Source organism: Myiozetetes cayanensis, unplaced genomic scaffold, assembly GCF_022539395.1.
Source record: "Myiozetetes cayanensis isolate MyiCay16 unplaced genomic scaffold, myiCay2020 scf671, whole genome shotgun sequence".
NCBI classification, from domain to species: domain Eukaryota; kingdom Metazoa; phylum Chordata; class Aves; order Passeriformes; family Tyrannidae; genus Myiozetetes; species Myiozetetes cayanensis.
The window spans coordinates 6,164-25,539 of NW_026087933.1; the positions used below are offsets into that span (position 1 = coordinate 6,164).

At 62.0% G+C, this 19,376-nt stretch overlaps 2 protein-coding genes across 2 annotated transcripts; both read right to left on the reverse strand.

Annotated features, from left to right (window-relative positions):
- Positions 1–769: 769 nt before the first annotated feature.
- LOC126651563 (uncharacterized) lies at positions 770–2,879 on the reverse strand. The gene is made up of 3 exons (XM_050337523.1): positions 2,748–2,879; positions 1,287–1,964; positions 770–1,143 (listed from the first exon to the last, which is right to left on the reverse strand). The coding sequence occupies exons 1-3, from the start codon at positions 2,877–2,879 to the stop codon at positions 937–939; spliced, it is 1,017 nt and encodes a 338-aa protein (XP_050193480.1). The 3' UTR covers positions 770–936.
- A 3,801-nt stretch (positions 2,880–6,680) lies between these two features.
- LOC126651562 (selenide, water dikinase 1-like) lies at positions 6,681–18,859 on the reverse strand (the record flags this gene model as incomplete). The annotated part of the gene is made up of 7 exons (XM_050337522.1): positions 6,681–7,144; positions 9,781–9,993; positions 12,806–12,905; positions 13,598–13,688; positions 15,191–15,345; positions 17,787–17,894; positions 18,756–18,859. Coding segments are annotated over 7 exons (1,022 nt in total), but the record flags the coding sequence as incomplete, so codon positions are not given.
- Positions 18,860–19,376: the final 517 nt, after the last annotated feature.

The window sequence follows — 19,376 nt, forward strand, 5'->3', positions numbered from 1 at the left end:
CGAAGTTTGAGAGCTTGGGGGGGGGGGAGCTGTGAGAGAACTTTCTTTTGTTCTAAACAGCCCCCCCCTCCCGGCGCGCGCCGATTGTTTATCTACCGCTTATTAATAAATTTGCTTGCTATTGTAAATTGGCTCCTTCAATTCCTTTAAAGCATTGCTGGTAACCTATAACAGCAGGGACCACCCCCCCCTCAGGGACCACCCCCTCCAGAGACCACCTCCCCTCGGGGACCACCCCCTCCGGGGACCACCCCCAGGACCACCCTCCAGGATCACCTCCAGGGACCACCCCAGGACCACCCCCAGGGACCACCCCCTCCAGGGATCACCCCTCCAGACACCACCTCCAGGGCCACCCCTCCACCACCCCCCAGGGACCACCCCCCCCCAGGGACCACCCCTCCAGGACCACCTCCAGGGACCACCCCTCAGAGCCACCCTCCAGAGACCACCTCCAGGGACCACCCCACCCCTCCAGGGACCACCCCCCCAGGGCCACCCCCAGGACCACCCCTCCAGGAGACCACCCCCTCCAGGGACCACCCCCATCCTCCAGGGACCACCCTCAGGACCACTCCAGAGACCACCCCCAGGACCACCCCTCCAGGGACCCACCACCCCTCCAGGACCACCCCCAGACCACCCCCCAGATCACCCCCTCCAGGGACCACCCCCAGGACCACCCTCCAGGGACCACCCCCAAACTTACCACCCCAGGGACCCACCTCCAGGACCACCTCCAGGGACCACCCCCCTCGGCTGCCCGAGAGCCACCAGAGCTGAGGCGGCAGCGTGAGCGGACAGAAGTGACAATGTGAGCATCGTACAGGGCCGCGTCACGAGGCAATAAACGCCATTCCCTGCCCACCACAGCGGGGTCTGCAGGTTCATGGCCCGAGAGACCAAGCGAGGGTCTCCGTGTCTCTCCTGGCCAGGTCACCGCGTCTCGAGTGGTGCCGAACCCCGCGTGGCCCGGAGGCTCCCCGGGCATCGGGACGGGATTTCGCCTGAGCTGGGGTGGAAGGCGGCCGGGCAGCTGGACCAGCCGGGCAGGGGAGGACCCTCCCGGACCACCAAGGAGGATGGAAGCCCTTGTGAAGGTCGTATCTGAGGTTCATAATCAGTGGGGGATTGATTGCAAGCCTAAGGATTTTACCGTTGCGGTCACAAAATTAATGCAAATCGGGGCTATAGAGCAGCCGGTGGATATTCTCCACCCCGATGTTTGGGATAAATGCACGAAAGCATTGGCCGAGGAAACGATGTCCTCAGGCCACGGGACCCACCTGAAAGCGTGGGGGAAAGTTATCCGAGCCTTGCGAAAGGCGAGGGGGGAGCAGGAGACGTGGGAGGCAGCACAAACGCGCCTGAGAGACGTCCCTGAAGTTGGGGATGGGGGCGGCTACGCAGACCCCACCCCTCCCAGTTTCTGGTGATTCTGCTGTGCTTAAAAACACACCGGAGGGCGATGATTCCCCGCAGCTTTCTAACCCGGATTCGTCTGCGGGGGGGCAGGAGCGGAGCGGTGGAGGGAGCTCTGTGTGGAAAGAGCTGGCGGGGAAGCTGGAGAAGTTGTGGAAACCGCAGAGTTTAGGGATGAGCCCCCGCCCTGTGGGTCTCGAAATGGCCCCTCGAGGGAAGGAGAAAGGCGGGGGGAGCTGATAACGCCGGCGGGGGGAGGAGAGCAGTGAGGGTCGATGGTGGCTGGCCAAGGCCCGGCGGGGGGAGGAGTGGTGAGTGCCGGCGGAGTGAGAGAAAGGCTTTGTGTAAAGAGAGCTGTGCAAGTGAAAATGAGAGCTCGGGCGGGGCAGACAGCACGAGTGAAACAGAGAGCTCGAGCCCGGAGGAGGAGGGGGAGTCGGGGGGCAGTGCCGGTCATGGTGGGCGCTTGGAAAAAGGCTCACGTAGGTCCCGTGCCCCGCAAAGGGGTCGGCGAGCGCAGGAGGAGGGAGCGGTCTGTGTGCCTGGAGAGGCAGGCAGGCAGTCACACACCCACACGGGGCAGGGTCGGGAGCGGTCTGTGTGCTCAGGACAGAGGCAGGGCAGGCAGTCACACACCCACACGGGGCAGGGTCGGGGAGCGCTCTGTGTGCCTGGACAGAGGGCAGGGCAGGCAGTCACACACCCACACGGGGGCAGGGGCTCAGGGAGCGGCTCCTAGTGTGCCCGGGACAGAGGCAGGGCAGGCAGTCACACACCCACACGGGGCAGGGTCGGGAGCGGTCTGTGTGCCCGGGACAGAGGCAGGGCAGGCAGTCACACACCCACACGGGGCAGGGTCGGGAGCGGTCTGTGTGCCCGGGACAGAGGCAGGGCAGGCAGTCACACACCCACACGGGGCAGGGTCGGGAGCGGTCTGTGTGCCCGGGACAGAGGCAGGGCAGGCAGTCACACACCCACACGGGGCAGGGTCGGGAGCGGTCTGTGTGCCCGGGACAGAGGCAGGGCAGGCAGTCACACACCCACACGGGGCAGGGTCGGGGCCGGAGCCCCTCCAGGAGAGCGTGCAAACCCGCAGTGCCCCGTCAGTCCCGCTCGGACCCTGAGCCAGACGCTCCCACATTCCCGGGGGAGTTACAAAGCCAGCGGAGAGACAGAGGCGTGTGGCATGTGACCGATCTGAGTGCGGAGAAAAAGGATGTAGGTGTAATTATAAATGAAAATAAAAATAAACCTAAGCCACGGAAAGAACTAACCCCTCTCACCGACTGGAAGGCAATCAGAACTGATTTGGTTCAGGCTATTACCGAGGCCATAGCAGACAAAGGGCTCAATTCTGCCGTGGTTTCCACCCTCATAGACAGTCTTTTCGGGGGGGACGATCTGCTCCCATTCGACATCAGGCAAACCTGTAGGATGATTTTCGACGGGGCGGGCATGGTTGTTTTCAAACAGGAGTGGGAGGATAATTGTGAAAAGCAACTGGTATTAGTAACCGGGCCAGATCATCCCCTGCATGGCTCCAGCCTGCAGCGATTGCTGGGTACCGACCCCACCATGGTCACCCCTCGCGCTCAAGCAGAGGGTTTGCGGCCACACGAGATCACAACAACCACCCGTGCAGCCAGAGAAGCCATTCGCACGGCCTCGGCACTCATTGCTAAGCCATCCCCGTGGGCCACCATCAAACAGGCTGAAAGCGAAACCTTCACACGGTTTGTGGATCGCCTGCAGGCAGCGGTGGATTCCTCCTCCCTGCCCCCCGAGGCGAAGGGCCCGGTTGTAGCTGATTGTTTACGCCAGCGATGCAATTCAGCGACCAAAGAGATCTTAAGGTCGCTGCCATGGGGGGCGAGCATTGCAGACATGATCAAGCACGTCACAAAAGAGGAGCGTTTGGCCCTAATCCAGGCGGCTGTTCACACAGCAATAACCAACACAATGGTGTGTTTTAAATGCCGCCAGCCCGGCCACGTGGCAGTAAATTGCCCCCAGCTGGGGAGCCCGACAATAATAAAACCCTCTCCTCGTAATCGGCCAAGAGGGCCATGCTTTGCATGTGGCAAAAAAGGGCATTTTGCTAAGGATTGCAGGGTTAAAAAGCGGGGAAACGCGAAGGGGAGGGGGCACCCCGAGTGCCTTGGCCGCACCCAGCCTCCTCCCACTTGGGACATGAGGCAGCCACACCTGAATGCAGCTACAGGGAATGGAACACCTCTGAGTCTGACACTTCCTCACGATGGTGCCCACTTAAATCTGTTAAACCAGACCTGCAGAACAAAACTAATGACAACTGCGAGCTTTTACTTGCAGGATTGGGTCAGTGGATGCCCTTGGGACGGGTACAGCCCAGTGCCAGGGGGAGACAACACGCTGATCAGCACCCTGTCCAGCCCTGCGGGATCGGAGCAGACAAAGCCCAGATGGCCTCGGGACAGCACGAGACCGTGAGAGAAAGCAGCGAGGTCTGTCATCAGGTGATGCCGATCCTGGCACTTTCCCAGGCAGAGCCAGCCCGTGCAGGCCACTCCCATCACCAGCCACTGAAATCCATCAACATCACGGTGCTCAAAGAGCGGCGAATGCTGTAAATAGTGCCTTAGACCAGTGTAATTCCACACAGTTTTGCACTGACTCACAGTTCTGTACCTCAGTGTTGGGACACTCCTCTCTACCTCTCCAGGCTTTCTTCGAGCCACTCGTTGAGCCTTAAAAACTTTTCACCTCTGTGACCTCTGTGACCTCTGTGACAGCGTTCTGCACTCCTCAGACTGCGGCCTGCTCTGTACGGCGTGGATGGGGGGAGATGGGGGCAGAGAGGGTCTGGCGCTCGGAAGATTTCGGAGTGTACGGAAAGCCAGGGATCATCCCCCCAGGGACCACCCCCCCCAGGGACCATTCCCCCCTCCCGGGACCACCTCCAGAGACCACCCTCCAGAGACCACCCCCTCCAGGGACCACCCCCTCCAGTGACCACCCTCCAGGGACCACCCTCCAGGCCACCCTCAGGGACCACCCCCTCTAGGGACCACCCCACTCCAGAGACCACCCTCCAGGATCATCCCCCAGGGACCACCCCTCCAGGACCACCCCCTGGGACCACCTCCTCCAGGGACCACCCTCCAGAGACTCACCCCCAGGGACCACCCCCTCCAGAGACCACCCCTCAGGGACCACCCTCCGGGACCACCCCCTCCAGGGATCATCCCCAGGGACCACCCTCTCCCAGGGACCACCTCCAGGGACCACCTCCAGGGACCACCCCCTACAGAGACCACCCCCTCCAGGATCATCCCCCTCCCCAGGACCACCCCTCAGGGACCAGCCCACCAGGGACCACCCTTCAGGGACCACCCCAGGGACCACCTCCAGGACCACCTCCAGGACCACCCTATATAAAGGCCATGTCACGAGGCAATAAACGCCATTCCCTGCCCACCACAGCGGGGTCTGCAGGTTCATGGCCCGAGAGACCAAGAAATCGCCGTGTCTTTCATGACCAGGATGCCATGTTACACCCCAAAAACCCCCATGGGACCCCAAAAAAACCCCTTGGGATCTCGCATAAACCCCCAGCTCTGGGGGACCCCCAAAACTCCCTAAAAATTCCCCTCCTGGGACCCCCATACCAGATCTATGTCATGGACTGCATCAAGGGATGGGGGGGGGGTGTCAGAGCCCCCCATGGCACCCCAAAAACCGCCCTGGGACCCCAAAATCTCCCACGGGATCCCCCATAAATCCCCAGCTCTGAGGAACCCCAAAATCCCCCCAAAACTCCCTCAAATTCCTTCCTCCAGGACCCCTTCCAGAACCACGTCATGGACTGTACCAACTGATTGGGGTGTCCAACACCTCCGGGATACCAGAGACCCCTGACACCCCAAAACCCCTGAGATCCCCTGCCAGTGGGAACCTAAAACCCCTGGCCCCTCTAAATCTCCCCCAACCCCCCACTCGGTCCATATCTTGGACTGTACCAAGTGATTTTGGGAGGGGGAGGTCCCAAACCCCACTGGGTCTCCCAAAACTCACCGGAGGAGACCCCCCCGAACCTCCCAACACCCCCTAGACCCTCCCCCCAAGTCCCTCCCCAATCTGGGGACCCCCAAATCCCCTCCCAAACTCCCCTCCCTGCTTGAGGATCCCCCTCAGGTTTTGGGGTCTCCTCCCTCCCCTCCCTGCTTTGGGGATCCCCCTCAAGTTTTGGGGTCTCCTCCTCCCCCCAAAATAAACTCCCCAAAGTCCTCAAATCACTTTTATTGCCCCATTTCTGGGGTTCCGTCCCCCTCCCCCCAAACTGGGACCCCCAACCCCCCTCACTGAGGGGTCTCAGCCCTCCCCACCCCCACGGGGGTTTTGGAGGCGTCACGCGGGGAGTTTTGGGGGTGGGGGTTTGGAGGCTTCGCCCGCTGCTCATCGGGCAAAGCCGGGGGTGGGGTGATGATTTTGGGGGAATTCCCCCAAAAATGGGGGCCGAGGGGGTGATTTTTTTAGGGGGGCAGGATCCCAAAAGGGGGCTGGGGTCCCTGGGATTTGGGGTCCCCCTGGAGGGGGTGAAGTTTGGGAGGGTGTCATTTTGGGGGTCCCCAAAGCCCCGTCAGGCAGAGCCGGTGGGGGTGGTTGGGGTATGGAGGGGTCTTTCAGGGGTCCCATAAAGGGGGTTGAGGACCCTGAGGGGGGAGAATTTGGGGGACTTGACCTGATTTTGGGGGTTTGACCTGATTTGGGGGGATTTTGGGGTGATTTTGGGGCTTCACCTGCTGCGCTTTGGGCAGAACCTGGAGGGTTTTGGGGCAAGTTTTTGGGGTGATTTTGGGGTTTTTTGGGGATCTCCTAAAAAAAGCAGCTTGAGGGGATCCTTTGGGGTGCATTTTGGGGGGGTTTGACCTCATTTTGGGGGCTTTTTTTGGCCAGAACCCGAGTCCAATGCGGGAGTTTTTGGGGTGCCCCAGAAGGGGGCTCTGGGGGTGTCGAGTGGAAAGGATTTGATGTGATTTGATTTTGGGGGGGTTTAACCTGATATTGGTGGTTTTGTTTTGGCTAAAATGTGGAGGTTTTTGGGGTGCCCTAAAAGGGGGCTTAGAGGACCCTCCAGGAGGGATTGGAATTGACTTTTTGGGGGAAATTGGAAGTGATTTTGGCGGGGTTTGACCTGATATGGGGGTGCTTTTTTGGCCAAAATGCTGGGAGTTTTGGGGCGCCCTAAAAAGGGACTTATGGGGGGACCCCCTGGGGTGGATTTTGGGGTGGTTTGACCTGATATGGGGGTGTTTTTTTGGCCAAAATGCTGGGTGTTTTGGGGCACCCTAAAGAGGGACTTGTGGGGGACCCCGTGGGGTGGATTTTGGGGTGGTTTGACCTGATTTTGGGGGGGATTGGATGTGATTTCGGGGTGGGTTTGACCTGACATTGGGGTGTTTTTTTGGCCCAAACGCTGGGGTTTTTTGGGGTCACCTAAAAAGGAGCTCTGGTGGCGTCACTGGGTGGGGGGCGTGGCCGTGGCGGGGCTGTCGGGGCGGGGGGCGGCTCCCCGGGGGCACCTCGATGATGCGGGGCTTGTCGATGAGCCGAGCCCCCCGGGGTCCCTTCTCCACCACGCCCACGATCCAGGCCTGCAGCCCCTCGGGCCGCCCCGGCGGCGCCTTCAGCTCGGCACAGAACCGGGCGGCCTGGGCGCGGGGCAGCACCACCAGCAGCCCCCCTGGGGGAGAAAAAGGGGGGTCAGGGGGGGCCCCAAACCGTGGGGACACCGAAATGGGGGGAGGGTTTACCCTTATTTTTGTTGCAGCGCCCCCTGCTGGCCGGGATGACCCAGTGTCCCCCCCCATTAAACCTCCCCTTAAACCCCCTCGTTTTGGGGGTCCCCTCTCCATTTTTTAGGTTCACCCCCCCTCTTTTTTGGGGTCTTTTATCCCATTTTGGGGATTTTTTATCCCATTTTTGGGGGGTTTTCCCCCTTATTTTTTTGGTGACAGCGCCCCCTGCTGGCCGGGATGACCCAGTGTCCCCCCCACTAAACCTCCCCTTAAACCCCCTCATTTTGGGGGTCCTCTCCCCATTTTCTAGGCCTCCCCCCCCCTTTTTGGGGTCTTTTATCCCATTTTGGGGATTTTTTATCCCATTTTTGGGGGTTTCCCCTTATTTTTTTGGTGACAGCGCCCCCTGCTGGCCGGGATGACCCAGTGTCCCCCAATTAAACCTCCCCTTAAACCCCCTCATTTTGGGGGTCCCCCCCCTCTTTTTTGGGGTCTTTTATCCCATTTTGGGGATCTTTTATCCTATTTTTTGGGGGGGTTTCCCCTTATTTTTGGTGACAGCGCTCCTGCTGGCCTGGATGACCCAGTTTCCTCTATTAAACCTCCCTTAAACCCCCTCATTTTGGGGTCCTCTCCTCATTTTCTAGGCCTCCCCCTTTTGGGGTCTTTATCCCATTTTGGAGGGTTTTCCCTTTTTTGGTGACAGCGCCCCCTGCTGGCCTGGATGACCCAGTTTCCCCTATTAAACCTCCCCTTAAACCCCCTCATTTTGGGGATCCCTCCCCATTTTCTAGGCCTCCCCCCCCCTTTTTGGGGTCTTTTATCCCATTTTGGGGATCTTTTATCCCATTTTTGGGGGGGTCCCTTTGCGGTGACAGCGCCCTGCTGGCCTGGATGACCTAGTGTCCCCCCCCCATTAAACCTCCCCTTAAACCCCCTCATTCTGGGGGTCCCCTCCCCATTTTCTAGGTCCCCCCCTCCCTCTTTTTTGGGGTCTTTTATCCCATTTTGGGGATCTTTTATCCCATTTTTGGGGGGGGTTCCCCTTATTTTTTTGGTGACAGCGCTCCCTGCTGGCCGGGATGACCCAGTGTCCCCCCTTAAACCCCCTCATTTTGGGGGTCCCCTCCTCATTTTCTAGGTTTCCCCCCCTCTCTTTTTTGGGGTCTTTTATCTCATTTTGGGGATCTTTTATCTCATTTTTGGGGGGTTTCCCTTTTTTTTTTTTTCTTTTGTGACAGCGCCCCCTGCTGGCCGGGCTGACCCAACGTCCCCCCATTGAACCCCCTCATTAAACACCCCTATTCTGGGGGTCCCCTCCCCATCTTTGGCTCCCCCTCCCCATTTCTGGTCTCCCCCTTCTCCATCTCCGGTCTCCCCCATCCCATTTCCAGTCTCCCCTACGCCGTTCCCGGTGTCCCCTCCCCATTCCCAGTGTCCCCATTCCCAGTGTCCCCTCCCCATACCCGGTGTCCCATGTCCCGGTGTCCCCGTGTCCGTACCCGATGTCTCTGGGGCAGTCCCCTGCAGGAGTCCCTCCCCCATCCCATTCCCCATTCCCATTCCCATTCCCAGTGTCCGTACCCGATGTCTCTGGGGCCGTCCCCTGCAGGAGGCCCCCCTATCCCATTCCCAGTGTCCCTCATCCCGTTCCCAGTGTCCCCCATCCCATTCCCTTTCCTGGTGTCCCGGTGTCCATACCCGATGTCTCCGGGGCAGTTCCCTGCAGGAGGTCCCCCCAATCCTGTTCCCCATTCCCATTCCCAGTGTCCCCATTCCCGGTGTCCCTATGTCCATACTCGATATCTCCGGGGCAGTTCCCTGCAGGAGGCCCCCCCATCCCATTCCCATTCCCAATGTCCCCATTCCCGGTGTCCCTGTGTCCATACCCGATGTCTCCGGGACTGTTCCCTGCAGGAGGCCCCCCCATCCCATTCCTGGTGTCCCCCATCCCATTCCCATTCCCAGTGTCCGTACCCGATGTCTCCGGGGCAGTTCCCTGCAGGAGTCCCCCCCATTCCCATTCCCATTCCCATTCCCATTCCCGGTGTCCATACCCGATGTCTCCGGGGCAGTTCCCTGCAGGAGGCCACCCCATCCCATTCCCATTCCCATTCCCATTCCCGGTGTCCCCATGTCCATACCCGATGTCTCCGGGACAGTTCCCTGCAGGAGTCCCTCCCCCATCCCATTCCCATTCCCATTCCCATTCCCATTCCCCTTCCCGGTGTCCGTACCCGATGTCTCCGGGGCCGTCCCCTGCAGGAGTCCCTCCCCCATCCCATTCCCATTCCCATTCCCAGTGTCCCCATTCCCATTCCCGGTGTCCCCATGTCCGTACCCGATGTCTCCGGGGCAGTTCCCTGCAGGAGTCCCCCATCCCATTCCCATTCCCATTCCCGGTGTCCCAGTGTCCGTACCCAATGTCTCCGGGGCCGTCCCCTGCAGGAGGCCCCCCCATCCCATTCCCATTCCCATTCCCAGTGTCCCCATTCCCGGTGTCCGTACCCGATGTCTCCGGGGCCGTCCCCTGCAGGAGGCCCCCCCATCCCATTCCCATTCCCATTCCCGGTGTCCGTACCCGATGTCTCCGAGGCCGTCCCCTGCAGGAGGCCCCCCCTGCCCCCACAGGCCTTGCTCACGGCCGCCATCTTGGCCAGCACGGGCAGGTTGTGGATGACGAAGGCGACGTCGAGGCGCTGCTGGGCCGCCAGAGCCCGGGCGTGGCCAACCAGCCCGAAACCAGTGACATCGGTGGCTGCGTGGGCTCCGAATGATCGCATCAGACCTGCCGCTGGGGGGGACACCAGTGTCACCAGTGTCACCAGTGTGGCACCAGTATGTCACCAGTGTCACACCCAACATGGCCGCCAGAGCCCGGGCGTGGCCAACCAGCCCGAAACCAGTGACATCCGTGGCTGCGTGGGCTCCGAAGGATCGCATCAGACCTGCCGCTGGGGGGGACACCAGTGTCACCAGTGTGTGACCAGGGTGTCACCAGTGTGTCATCAATGTTACACCTAACATGGCCGCCGTGTCCCCAGTGTCACCCCCAACATGGCCGCCAGAGCCCGGGCGTGGCCAACCAGACCAAACCCCGTGACATCCATGGCTGCGTGGGCTCCAAAGGATCGCATCAGACCTGCCGCTGGGGGGACACCAGTGTCACCAGTGTCACCAGGGTGGCACCAGTGTGTCATCAATGTTACACCTAACATGGCCGCCAGAGCCCGGGCGTGGCCAACCAGCCCGAACCCCGTGACATCCATGGCTGCGTGGGCTCTGAATGACCTCATCAGACCTGCCGCTGGGGGGGACACCAGTGTCACCAGTGTCACCAGGGTGGCACCAGTGTTACACCTAACATGGCTGCCAGCGCCCGGGCGTGGCCCACCAGACCAAACCCCGTGACATCGGTGGCTGCGTGGGCTCCGAATGATCGCATCAGACCTGCCGCTGGGGGGGACACCAGTGTCACCAGGGTGGCACCAGTGTCATTATGGGGACATCAGTGTCACACACAACATGGCCGCCCTGTCACCCCAACATGGCCGCCAGCACCCGGGCATGGCCAACCAGCCCAAACCCGGTGACATCGGTGGCTGCGTGGGCTCTGAATGACCGCATCAGACCTGCCGCTGGGGGGGGACACTACTGTGACCAATGTCACCAGGGTGTCACCAGTGTCACACCCAACATGGCCCCCATGTCACCAATGGGGCACCAATGTCATCCCCACACATGTCCCACCAGCCTGAACCCGGTGAACATCGGTGGCTGCGTGGGCCCCAAACGACCTCATCAGACCTGCCACTGCGGGGGGAAACTGGTGTCACCAATGTCACCAGGGTGTCCCCAGGGTGTCACACCCAACATGTCCCAGGAACCCCCATGGTGGCCTTGGGGACACCTTGGGTGGCTTTAGTGACATCTGAGATGGCTTTGGGCATGTTTAGTGTGGCTTTAGGGATACCTCAGGACACTTTAGGGAACATCTGAGGTGGCTTTGGAGACACCTGGGGTGGCTTTTGGTCCCATTCTGGGTGTCCCCTTGTCACCCACGTGGCGGCCATGCTGGACGTGGCCTCCTGGCACACCAACCCCACCCCTCTGTGTCACCTCCCCTGGGTCCCCTCGTGTCCCTCAGTGTCCCCAGGGTGTCCCCACGTCCCCCTGTATCACCCACCAGCGCAGTTAAATGGTGGCCATGCTGGATGTGGCCTCTTGTCACACCAACTGTGTCCCCTCCCTGTGTCCCCTCGTGTCCCCAGGGTGTCCCCTCGTGTCCCCAGGGTGTCTCCATGTCCCCATTGTCACCCACCGGTGCGGTTGAGGGTGGCCATGCTGGCCACAGCCTCCTGGAAGGTCAGCCCATGTCCCCAGGTGTCCTCAGGGTGTCCCCAGGTGTCCCCAGGGTGTCCCCAGGGTGTCCCCAGGTGTACTCAGGGTGTCCCCAGGGTGTCCCCTGGGCGTCCCCAGGGTGTCCCCAGGTGTCCCCAGGTGCCCCAGGGTGTCCCCAGGTGTCCCAGGGTGTCCCCAGGGTGTCCCCAGGGTGTCCCCAGGTGTCCCCAGGTGTCCCAGGGTGTCCCCAGGGTGTCCCCAGGGTGTCCCCAGGTGTCCCCAGGTGTACTCAGGGTGTCCCCAGGGTGTCTCCACGTCCCCATTGTCACCCACCGGTGCGGTTGAGGGTGGCCATGCTGGCCACGGCCTCCTGGTAGGCCAGCCCATGTCCCGAGGTGTCCCCAGGTGTCCCAGGGTGTCCCCAGGTGTACTCAGGGTGTCCCCAGGTGTCCCAGGGTGTCCCCAGGTGCCCCAGGGTGTCCCCAGGTGTACTCAGGGTGTCCCCAGGTGTCCCAGGGTGTCTCCAGGGTGTCCCAGCGTGTCCCCAGGGTGTCCCCAGGTGTCCCCAGGGTGTCACCCACCGGTGCGGTTGAGGGTGGCCATGCTGGCCACGGCCTCCTGGTAGGCCAGCCCATGTCCCCAGGTGTCCCCTGGGCGTCCCCAGGTGTCCCAGGGTGTCCCCAGGTGTCCCAGGGTGTCCCCTGGGCATCCCCAGGGTGTCCCCAGGGTGTCCCCAGGTGCCCCAGGTGTCCCAGGGTGTCCCCAGGGTGTCCCCAGGTGCCCCAGGTGTCCCCAGGGTGTCCCCAGGTGCCCCAGGTGTCCCCAGGTGTCCCAGGGTGTCCCCAGGTGTCCCAGGGTGTCCCCAGGGTGTCCCCAGGTGTCCCCATTGTCACCCACCGGTGCGGTTGAGGGTGGCCATGCTGGCCACAGCCTCCTGGAAGGTCAGCCCATGTCCCCAGGGTGTCCCCAGGGTGTCCCCAGGGTGTCCCCAGGTGTCCCCAGGGTGTCCCCAGGGTGTCCCCAGGTGCCCCAGGGTGTCCCCAGGGTGTCCCCAGGTGTACTCAGGGTGTCCCAGGGTGTCCCCAGGGTGTCCCCAGGGTGTCCCAGGGTGTCCCCAGGGTGTCCCCATTGTCACCCACCAGTGTGGTTGAGGGTGGCCATGCTGGCCACGGCCTCCTGGTAGGCCAGCCCATGTCCCCAGGGTGTCCCCAGGGTGTCCCCAGGGTGTCCCCAGGGTGTCTCCATGTCCCCAGGGTGTCACCCACCGGTGCGGTTGAGGGTGGCCATGCTGGCCACGGCCTCCTGGTAGGCCAGCTCCACCTCCTCCCGTGTCACCACCAGCTTGATCTTGTTCCAGCGCTCGGGCTGAGGGGACACCGAGGGGACAAGTGTCAGGGACCCCCCGTGGTGGCCTTGGGGACACCCCCCCGTGGGGCCCAGGGGGCTCCTTGGGGACAGCAGGGGTCACTGGGGGGGCTCTTGGTCTCCTTGGGGACAGCAGGGGTGGTTCAAGGTTGCCCTTGGGGACATCTGAGGTGACTTTGGGGTCATTTGGGGGAGGGTCTTGGCGTTCTTGGGGTCATCAGGGGTGGCTTAAGGACCCTCCTAGTGAAGCTCCGCCTCTCTGGGGACACCAGGGGTGGCTTTTGGTGACATTCTTTGAGTCCCTTTGGGGACACCAGAGGTGGGTGGGGATACCTGGAGGTCCCCCCCCTCCATCTCAAGTGCCCCTGGTGACACCAGGGTGGCTCAAGGTCCCCCTGGGGACACCAGGGGTGGCTCAGGGTTCCATTTCAGGTCCGTTTGGGGACATCAGGGGTGGCTCAGGGTCTCATTTCAGGTCCCTCTGGGGACACCTGGAGGTCCCCCTCCATCTCAAGTGCCCCTGGTGACACCAGAGGTGGCTCAGGGTCCCATTTTGGGTCCCTCTGGGGACACCTGGAGGTCCTTCCCCCATCTCAGGTGTCCCTGGTGCCCCCAGGCTGGCTGTGGGTGCCCCCCACATGGCGTCCCCATGTCCCCCCCCGTGTCCCCCCCGTGTCCCCAGGGGCACTCACGATGTCCAGCCACTGGTGAGCGGTGACAGCCATGTGTGTCCCCAAGGGTTTGGTCAGCACCAGCACGTCCCCGGGCACGGCACTGTCCGGCCTGCGAGGGGGCGGGGTCAGTGAGGGACACACCCCCTTGTCACCAAACCCCACCCACTGTCACCAGTCCCTGCCCCAAGCCCCGCCCCTTCCCTGTCACATGATAAACTGACTGACAGGTTGTGACCCTGCCCTGTTAATCACTCACATTATGAGCTTTCTGGATTGACAGGCAAATGTGGCCACGCCCCCTTCCCAACTGTCACTTACATGATGAACTTGATTGACAGCTGTGACCCTGCCCACTCCCAAGCCCCGCCCCTGCCCATCACCCACATGAACATGATTGACAGATGGCTGTGGCCACGCCCCTCCCCAGGCCCCGCCCCACCTGCCACTCACATGAACTCACTTGATTGACAGACAGATGTGGCCACGCCCCCTCCCCAAGCCCCGCCCCAACTGTCACTCACATGATGAACTGGCTTGATTGACAGGTGGGAGTGACCACGCCCCTCCCAAGCCCCACCCCCAGCTGTCACTCACATGAACTCACTTGATTGACAGATGGATGTGGCCACGCCCCCTCCTCAGGCCCCGCCCCCAGCTGTCACTCACATGATGAACTTGCTTGATTGACAGGTGGCAGTGACCACGCCCCTCCCCTAAGCCCCACCCCACCAATCACTCACATGAACTCAATTGACAAATGGTTGTGGCCCCGCACCCTCCTCAGGCCCCACCCCCAGCTGTCACTCACATGAACTCACTTGATTGACAGATGGTCATGGCCATGCTCCCTCCCCAAGCCCCATCCCCAGCTGTCACTCACATGAGCTCACTTGATTGACAGATGGTCATGGCCACGCCTCCTCCTCAAGCCCCACCCCCAGCTGTCACTCACAATGAACTTGCTTGATTGACAGGTGGAAGTGACCATGCCCCTCCCCTAAGCCCCACCCCACCTCTGACATGAACTAACTTGATTGACAAATGGCTGTGACCACGCCCCTCCCCAGGCCCCGCCCCAGCTGTCACTCACATGATGAACTCGCTGGATTGGCAGATGGCCGTGGCCCCGCCCCTCCCCAGGCCCCACCCCCAGCTGTCACTCACATGATGAACTCGCTGGATTGGCAGATGACAGTGATCACGCCCCTCCCCAGGCCCCACCCCAGCTGTCACTCACATGATGAACTCGCTGGATTGGTAGATGGCTGTGGCCACGCCCCATCCCCAGGCCCCGCCCCCAGCTGTCACTCACATGATGAACTCGCTGGATTGGCAGACGGCCGTGGCCACGCCCCTCCCCAAGCCCCCGCCCCAGCTGTCACTCACATGATGAACTCGCTGGATTGGCAGACGGCCGTGGCCACGCCCCTCCCCAGGCCCCGCCCCCAGCTGTCACTCACATGATGAACTCCGCTGGATTGGCAGATGGCCGTGGCCACGCCCCCTCCCCAAGCCCCGCCCCCAGCTGTCACTCACATGATGAACTCGCTGGATTGGCAGATGACAGTGACCACGCCCCATCCCCAGGCCCCGCCCCCAGCTGTCACTCACATGATGAACTCGCTGGATTGGCAGACGGCCGTGGCCACGCCCCCCACGATGACCCAGGGGTTCAGCACCGTCTGTCCCCCCGTCACCGACGTCCCCCCGTCCTCGGCCGCGTCCCGGAACCCCTGGATGATCAGGGGCATCACCTTGTCCCGCTCCTGAGGGGATAGAAGGGCAATGTCACCTCCCTCTGTGTCAGTGTCACCTCCCTATGTCACTGTCACCTCCCCCTGGATGATCAGGGGCATCACCTTGTCCCGCTCCTGAGGGGACAGAAGGGCAATGTCACCTCCCTGTGTGTCAGTGTCACCCCCCTCAGTGTCAGTGTCACCTCCCCCTGGATGACCAGGGGCATCACCTTGTCCCGCTCCTGAGGGGACAGAAGGGCAATGTCACCTCCCTGTGTGACAGTGTCACTGTCACTGTCACCCCCCTGGATGATCAGGGGCATCACCTTGTCCCGCTCCTGAGGGGACAGAAGGGCAATGTCACCTCCCTGTGTCACTGTCACCCCCCTCAGTGTCACTGCCACCTCCCCCACTGTCACTGTCACCCTTCAATGTCAGTGTCACCTCCCCCTGTGTCACTGTTCTCCCCTGGATGATCAGGGGCATCACCTTGTCCCGCTCCTGAGGGGATAGAAGGGCAATGTCACCTTCCTGTGTCAGTGTCACCTCCCTCAGTGTCACTGTCACCTCCCTCAGTGTCACTGTCACCTCCCTGTGTCACTGTCACCTCCCTGTCACTGTCACCCCCCTCTGTGTCACTGTCACCTCCCCCTTTGTCATTGTCACCCCCCTGGATGATCAGGGGCATCACCTTGTCCTGCTTGGGGGGCACAGGGGGGACACGGGGTGGTTCCTGTGACCCCCCAATGACCCTGTGACTCCCCATTGTGTCCCCAGTGTCCCCTCAATGTCCCTGTGACCCCCCCAGTGTCCCCAGTCCCTGTCACCTCGTCACTCATGCACTGGCTGACACTCAGCAGCATCAGGACGTTGTCACCCTCGGTGACCCCCCCGTGTCCCTGTGATCCCCCCCAGTGTCTCTGTGTGTCCCTGTGACCCCTCTGTGACCCCCCAGTGTCCCTGTGTGTCCCTGTGACCCCTCTGTGACCCCCCAGTGTCCCCAGTCCCTGTCACCTCGTCACTCATGCACTGGCTGACACTCAGCAGCATCAGGACGTTGTCACACTCGGTGACCCCCCTGTATCCCTGTGACACCCCCATGTCCCTGTGACCCCTCTGTGACACCCCTGTGTCACTGTGACCCCCCAGTGTGTCCCTGTGACCCCCCTGTCCCTGTCACCTCGTCACTCATGCGCTGGCTGACACTCAGCAGCATCAGGACGTTGTCACACTCGGTGATCCCCCTGTATCCCTGTGACACCCCCATGTTCCTGTGACCCCTCTGTGACCCCCCAGTGTCCCTGTGTGTCCCTGTGACCCCCCCAGTGTCCCTGTGACCCCTCTGTGACCCCCCCAGTGTCCCCAGTGTCCCAGTGTGTCCCTGTGACCCCCCTGTCCCTGTCACCTCGTCACTCATGCGCTGGCTGACACTCAGCAGCATCAGGACGTTGTCACACTCGGTGACCCCCCCATGTCCCTGTGACCCCCCCAGTGTGTCCCCAGTGTTCCCCCAATGTCCCTGTGACCCACCCAGTGTCCCTGTGTGTCCCTGTGACCCCTCCAGTGTCCCCTGTCCCTGTCACCTCGTCACTCATGCGCTGGCTGACGCTGAGCAGCATCAGGACGTTGTCACACTCAGTGACCCCCCCGTGTCGCTGTGACCCCCCCTAGTGTTCCCAGTGTCCCTGTGACCCCCCCAGTGTCCCTGTGACCCCTCTGTGATCCCCCCGTGTCCCTGTGTGTCCCTGTGACCCCCCAGTGTCCCCAGTCCCTGTCACCTCGTCACTCATGCACTGGCTGACACTCAGCAGCATCAGGACGTTGTCACACTCGGTGACCCCCCTGTATCCCTGTGACCCCCGTGACCCCTCTGTGACACTCCTGTGTCACTGTGACCCCCCCAGTGTCCCTGTGACCCCTCTGTGACCCCCCCAGTGTCCCCAGTCCCTGTCACCTCGTCAGTCATGCGCTGGCTGACGCTGAGCAGCATCAGGACGTTGTCACACTCGGTGACCCCCCTGTGTCCCTGTGACCCCCCCCAGTGTCCCTGTGTGTCACTGTGACCCCCCCAGTGTCCCCAATCCCTGTCACCTCGTCACTCATGCACTGGCTGACACTCAGCAGCATCAGGACGTTGTCACACTCGGTGACCCCCCAGTGTCTCTGTGACACCCCCAGTGTCCCTGTGACCCCCCTGTGACCCCCCCAGTGTCCCCAGTCCCTGTCACCTCGTCAGTCATGCGCTGGCTGACGCTCAGCAGCATCAGGACATTGTCACACTTAGTGACCCCCCTGTGTCCCTGTGACCCCCCCAGTGTCCCCAGTCCCTGTCACCTCGTCAGTCATGCGCTGGCTGACACTCAGCAGCATCAGGACGTTGTCACACTCGGTGACCCCCCTGTATCCCTGTGACCCCCCCAGTGTCCCAGTGTGTCCCTGTGACCCCCGCAGTGTCCCCCAGTCCCTGTCACCTCGTCAGTCATGCGCTGGCTGACACTCAGCAGCATCAGGACGTTGTCACACTCGGTGACCCCCATGGCGTACAGGTCACTCAGCACGTTGGCGCAGGCGATGCGGCCCTGGAAAAGGGGGGAGGGGGCTCTGAGGGGGGGGCCTGAGGGGATTTGGGGGTTCAGGAGGGGATCTGGGGGCTCAGGAGAGGATTTGGGGGTCCCAGGTGGGGTTTGGGGTCCCAGATGGGGTTCTGGGGAGCCCAAGAGGGGATCTGGGGGTCCGAGAAGGGGTTTTGGGGTCCCAGGTGGGGTTTGGGGGTTCAGGAGGGGATTTGGGGGGTCCCAGGTGGGGTATGGGGAGCCCAGGAGAAGATTTGGGGGTCCCTAGGGAGTTGAGCATGCCGGGTTGGGGGTTGGGGGTCCCAAGGGGTGTTGGGGGGGTCCCAGGGCGTGTTCAGGGGTCCCAGGGGGGTTTGGGGGCCCCAGAGGAGGTGTTTGGGGATCCCAGGTGGGTTTGAGGGGGGATCCCAGGAGGTGTTTGGGGGTCCCAGGGTGTGTCTGGGGGTCCCATGGCATGTTTGGGGGGTCCCACGGGGTGTTCTGGGGTCCCAGGGGGTGTTCTGGGGTCCCATGGGGTGTGTGGAGGTCCCAAGTGGGTTTGGGGAGGTCCCAGAATGTGTTTTGGGGTCCCAAGGTGTGTTTTGGGGTCCCAGGGAGTGTTTTGGGGCTCCCAGGTGTGTTTGGGGAGGTCCTAGGGTGTGTTTTGGGGCTCCCAGGTGTGTTTGGGGGTGTCCCAGGGAGTGTTTTGGGGGTCCCAAGATGTATTTGGGGATCCCAGGGGGTCCCAGGGTGTGTTTGGGGGTGTTCCTGTGGGTTTTTGGAGGTCCCAGGGGGTGTTTTGGGGTGCCAGGGGGTGTTTTGGGGTGCCAGGGGGTGTTTTGGGGTCCCAGGGTGTGTTTTGGGGTGCCAGGGGGTGTTTTGGGGTACCATCATGTAGGGGTCATCGATGATGGGGTAGAAGAAGTCGGTGGTCTGCACCAGTGACAGCCCCCCGTGCCGCAGGGGGATCACACACGAGTCCAGCCCGATGCCTGGGGAAACACAGTTAGGGGGGCACACATCCCACTGAGGGGACACTGACACTGTTAGGGGGGCACTGACACTGTTAGGGGGGCACACACCCCACTGGAGGGGGACACACGCTGTTAGGGGGCACTGACACCATCAGGGGGCACTGACACTGTTAGGGGGGCACTGACACTGTTAGGGGGGCACTGACACTGTTAGGGGGGCACTGACACTGTTAGGGGGGCACTGACACTGTTAGGGGGGCACTGACACTGTTAGGGGGGCACTGACTCTGTTAGGGAGGCACTGACCCTGTTAGGGGGACACTGACTCTGTTAGGGGGGCACTGACACAGTTAGGGGGGCACTGACTCTGTTAGGGAGGCACTGACCCTGTTAGGGGGGCACTGACACTGTTAGGAGCACTGACCCATTGGGGCACTGACACTGTTAGGGGGCACTGACACTGTTAGGGGCACTGACACTGTTAGGGGGCACTGACACTGTTAGGGGCACTGACACTGTTAGGGGGCACTGACAC

Bases quoted from the DNA above. Each gene is read 5' to 3' on its own strand.
- LOC126651563 (XM_050337523.1), bottom strand. From the start codon at position 2,879: ATGCCCGCCCCGTCGAAAATCATCCTACAGGTTTGCCTGATGTCGAAT. The intron at 1,965-2,747 runs GTAATAGCCTGA...CTGCCTCTCCAG, and splicing joins CTTTGTCTGCTATGGCCTCG to GCACACAGACCGCTCCCTCC. The intron at 1,144-1,286 runs GTGGGTCCCGTG...TAAAATCCTTAG, and splicing joins ACTTTCCCCCACGCTTTCAG to GCTTGCAATCAATCCCCCAC.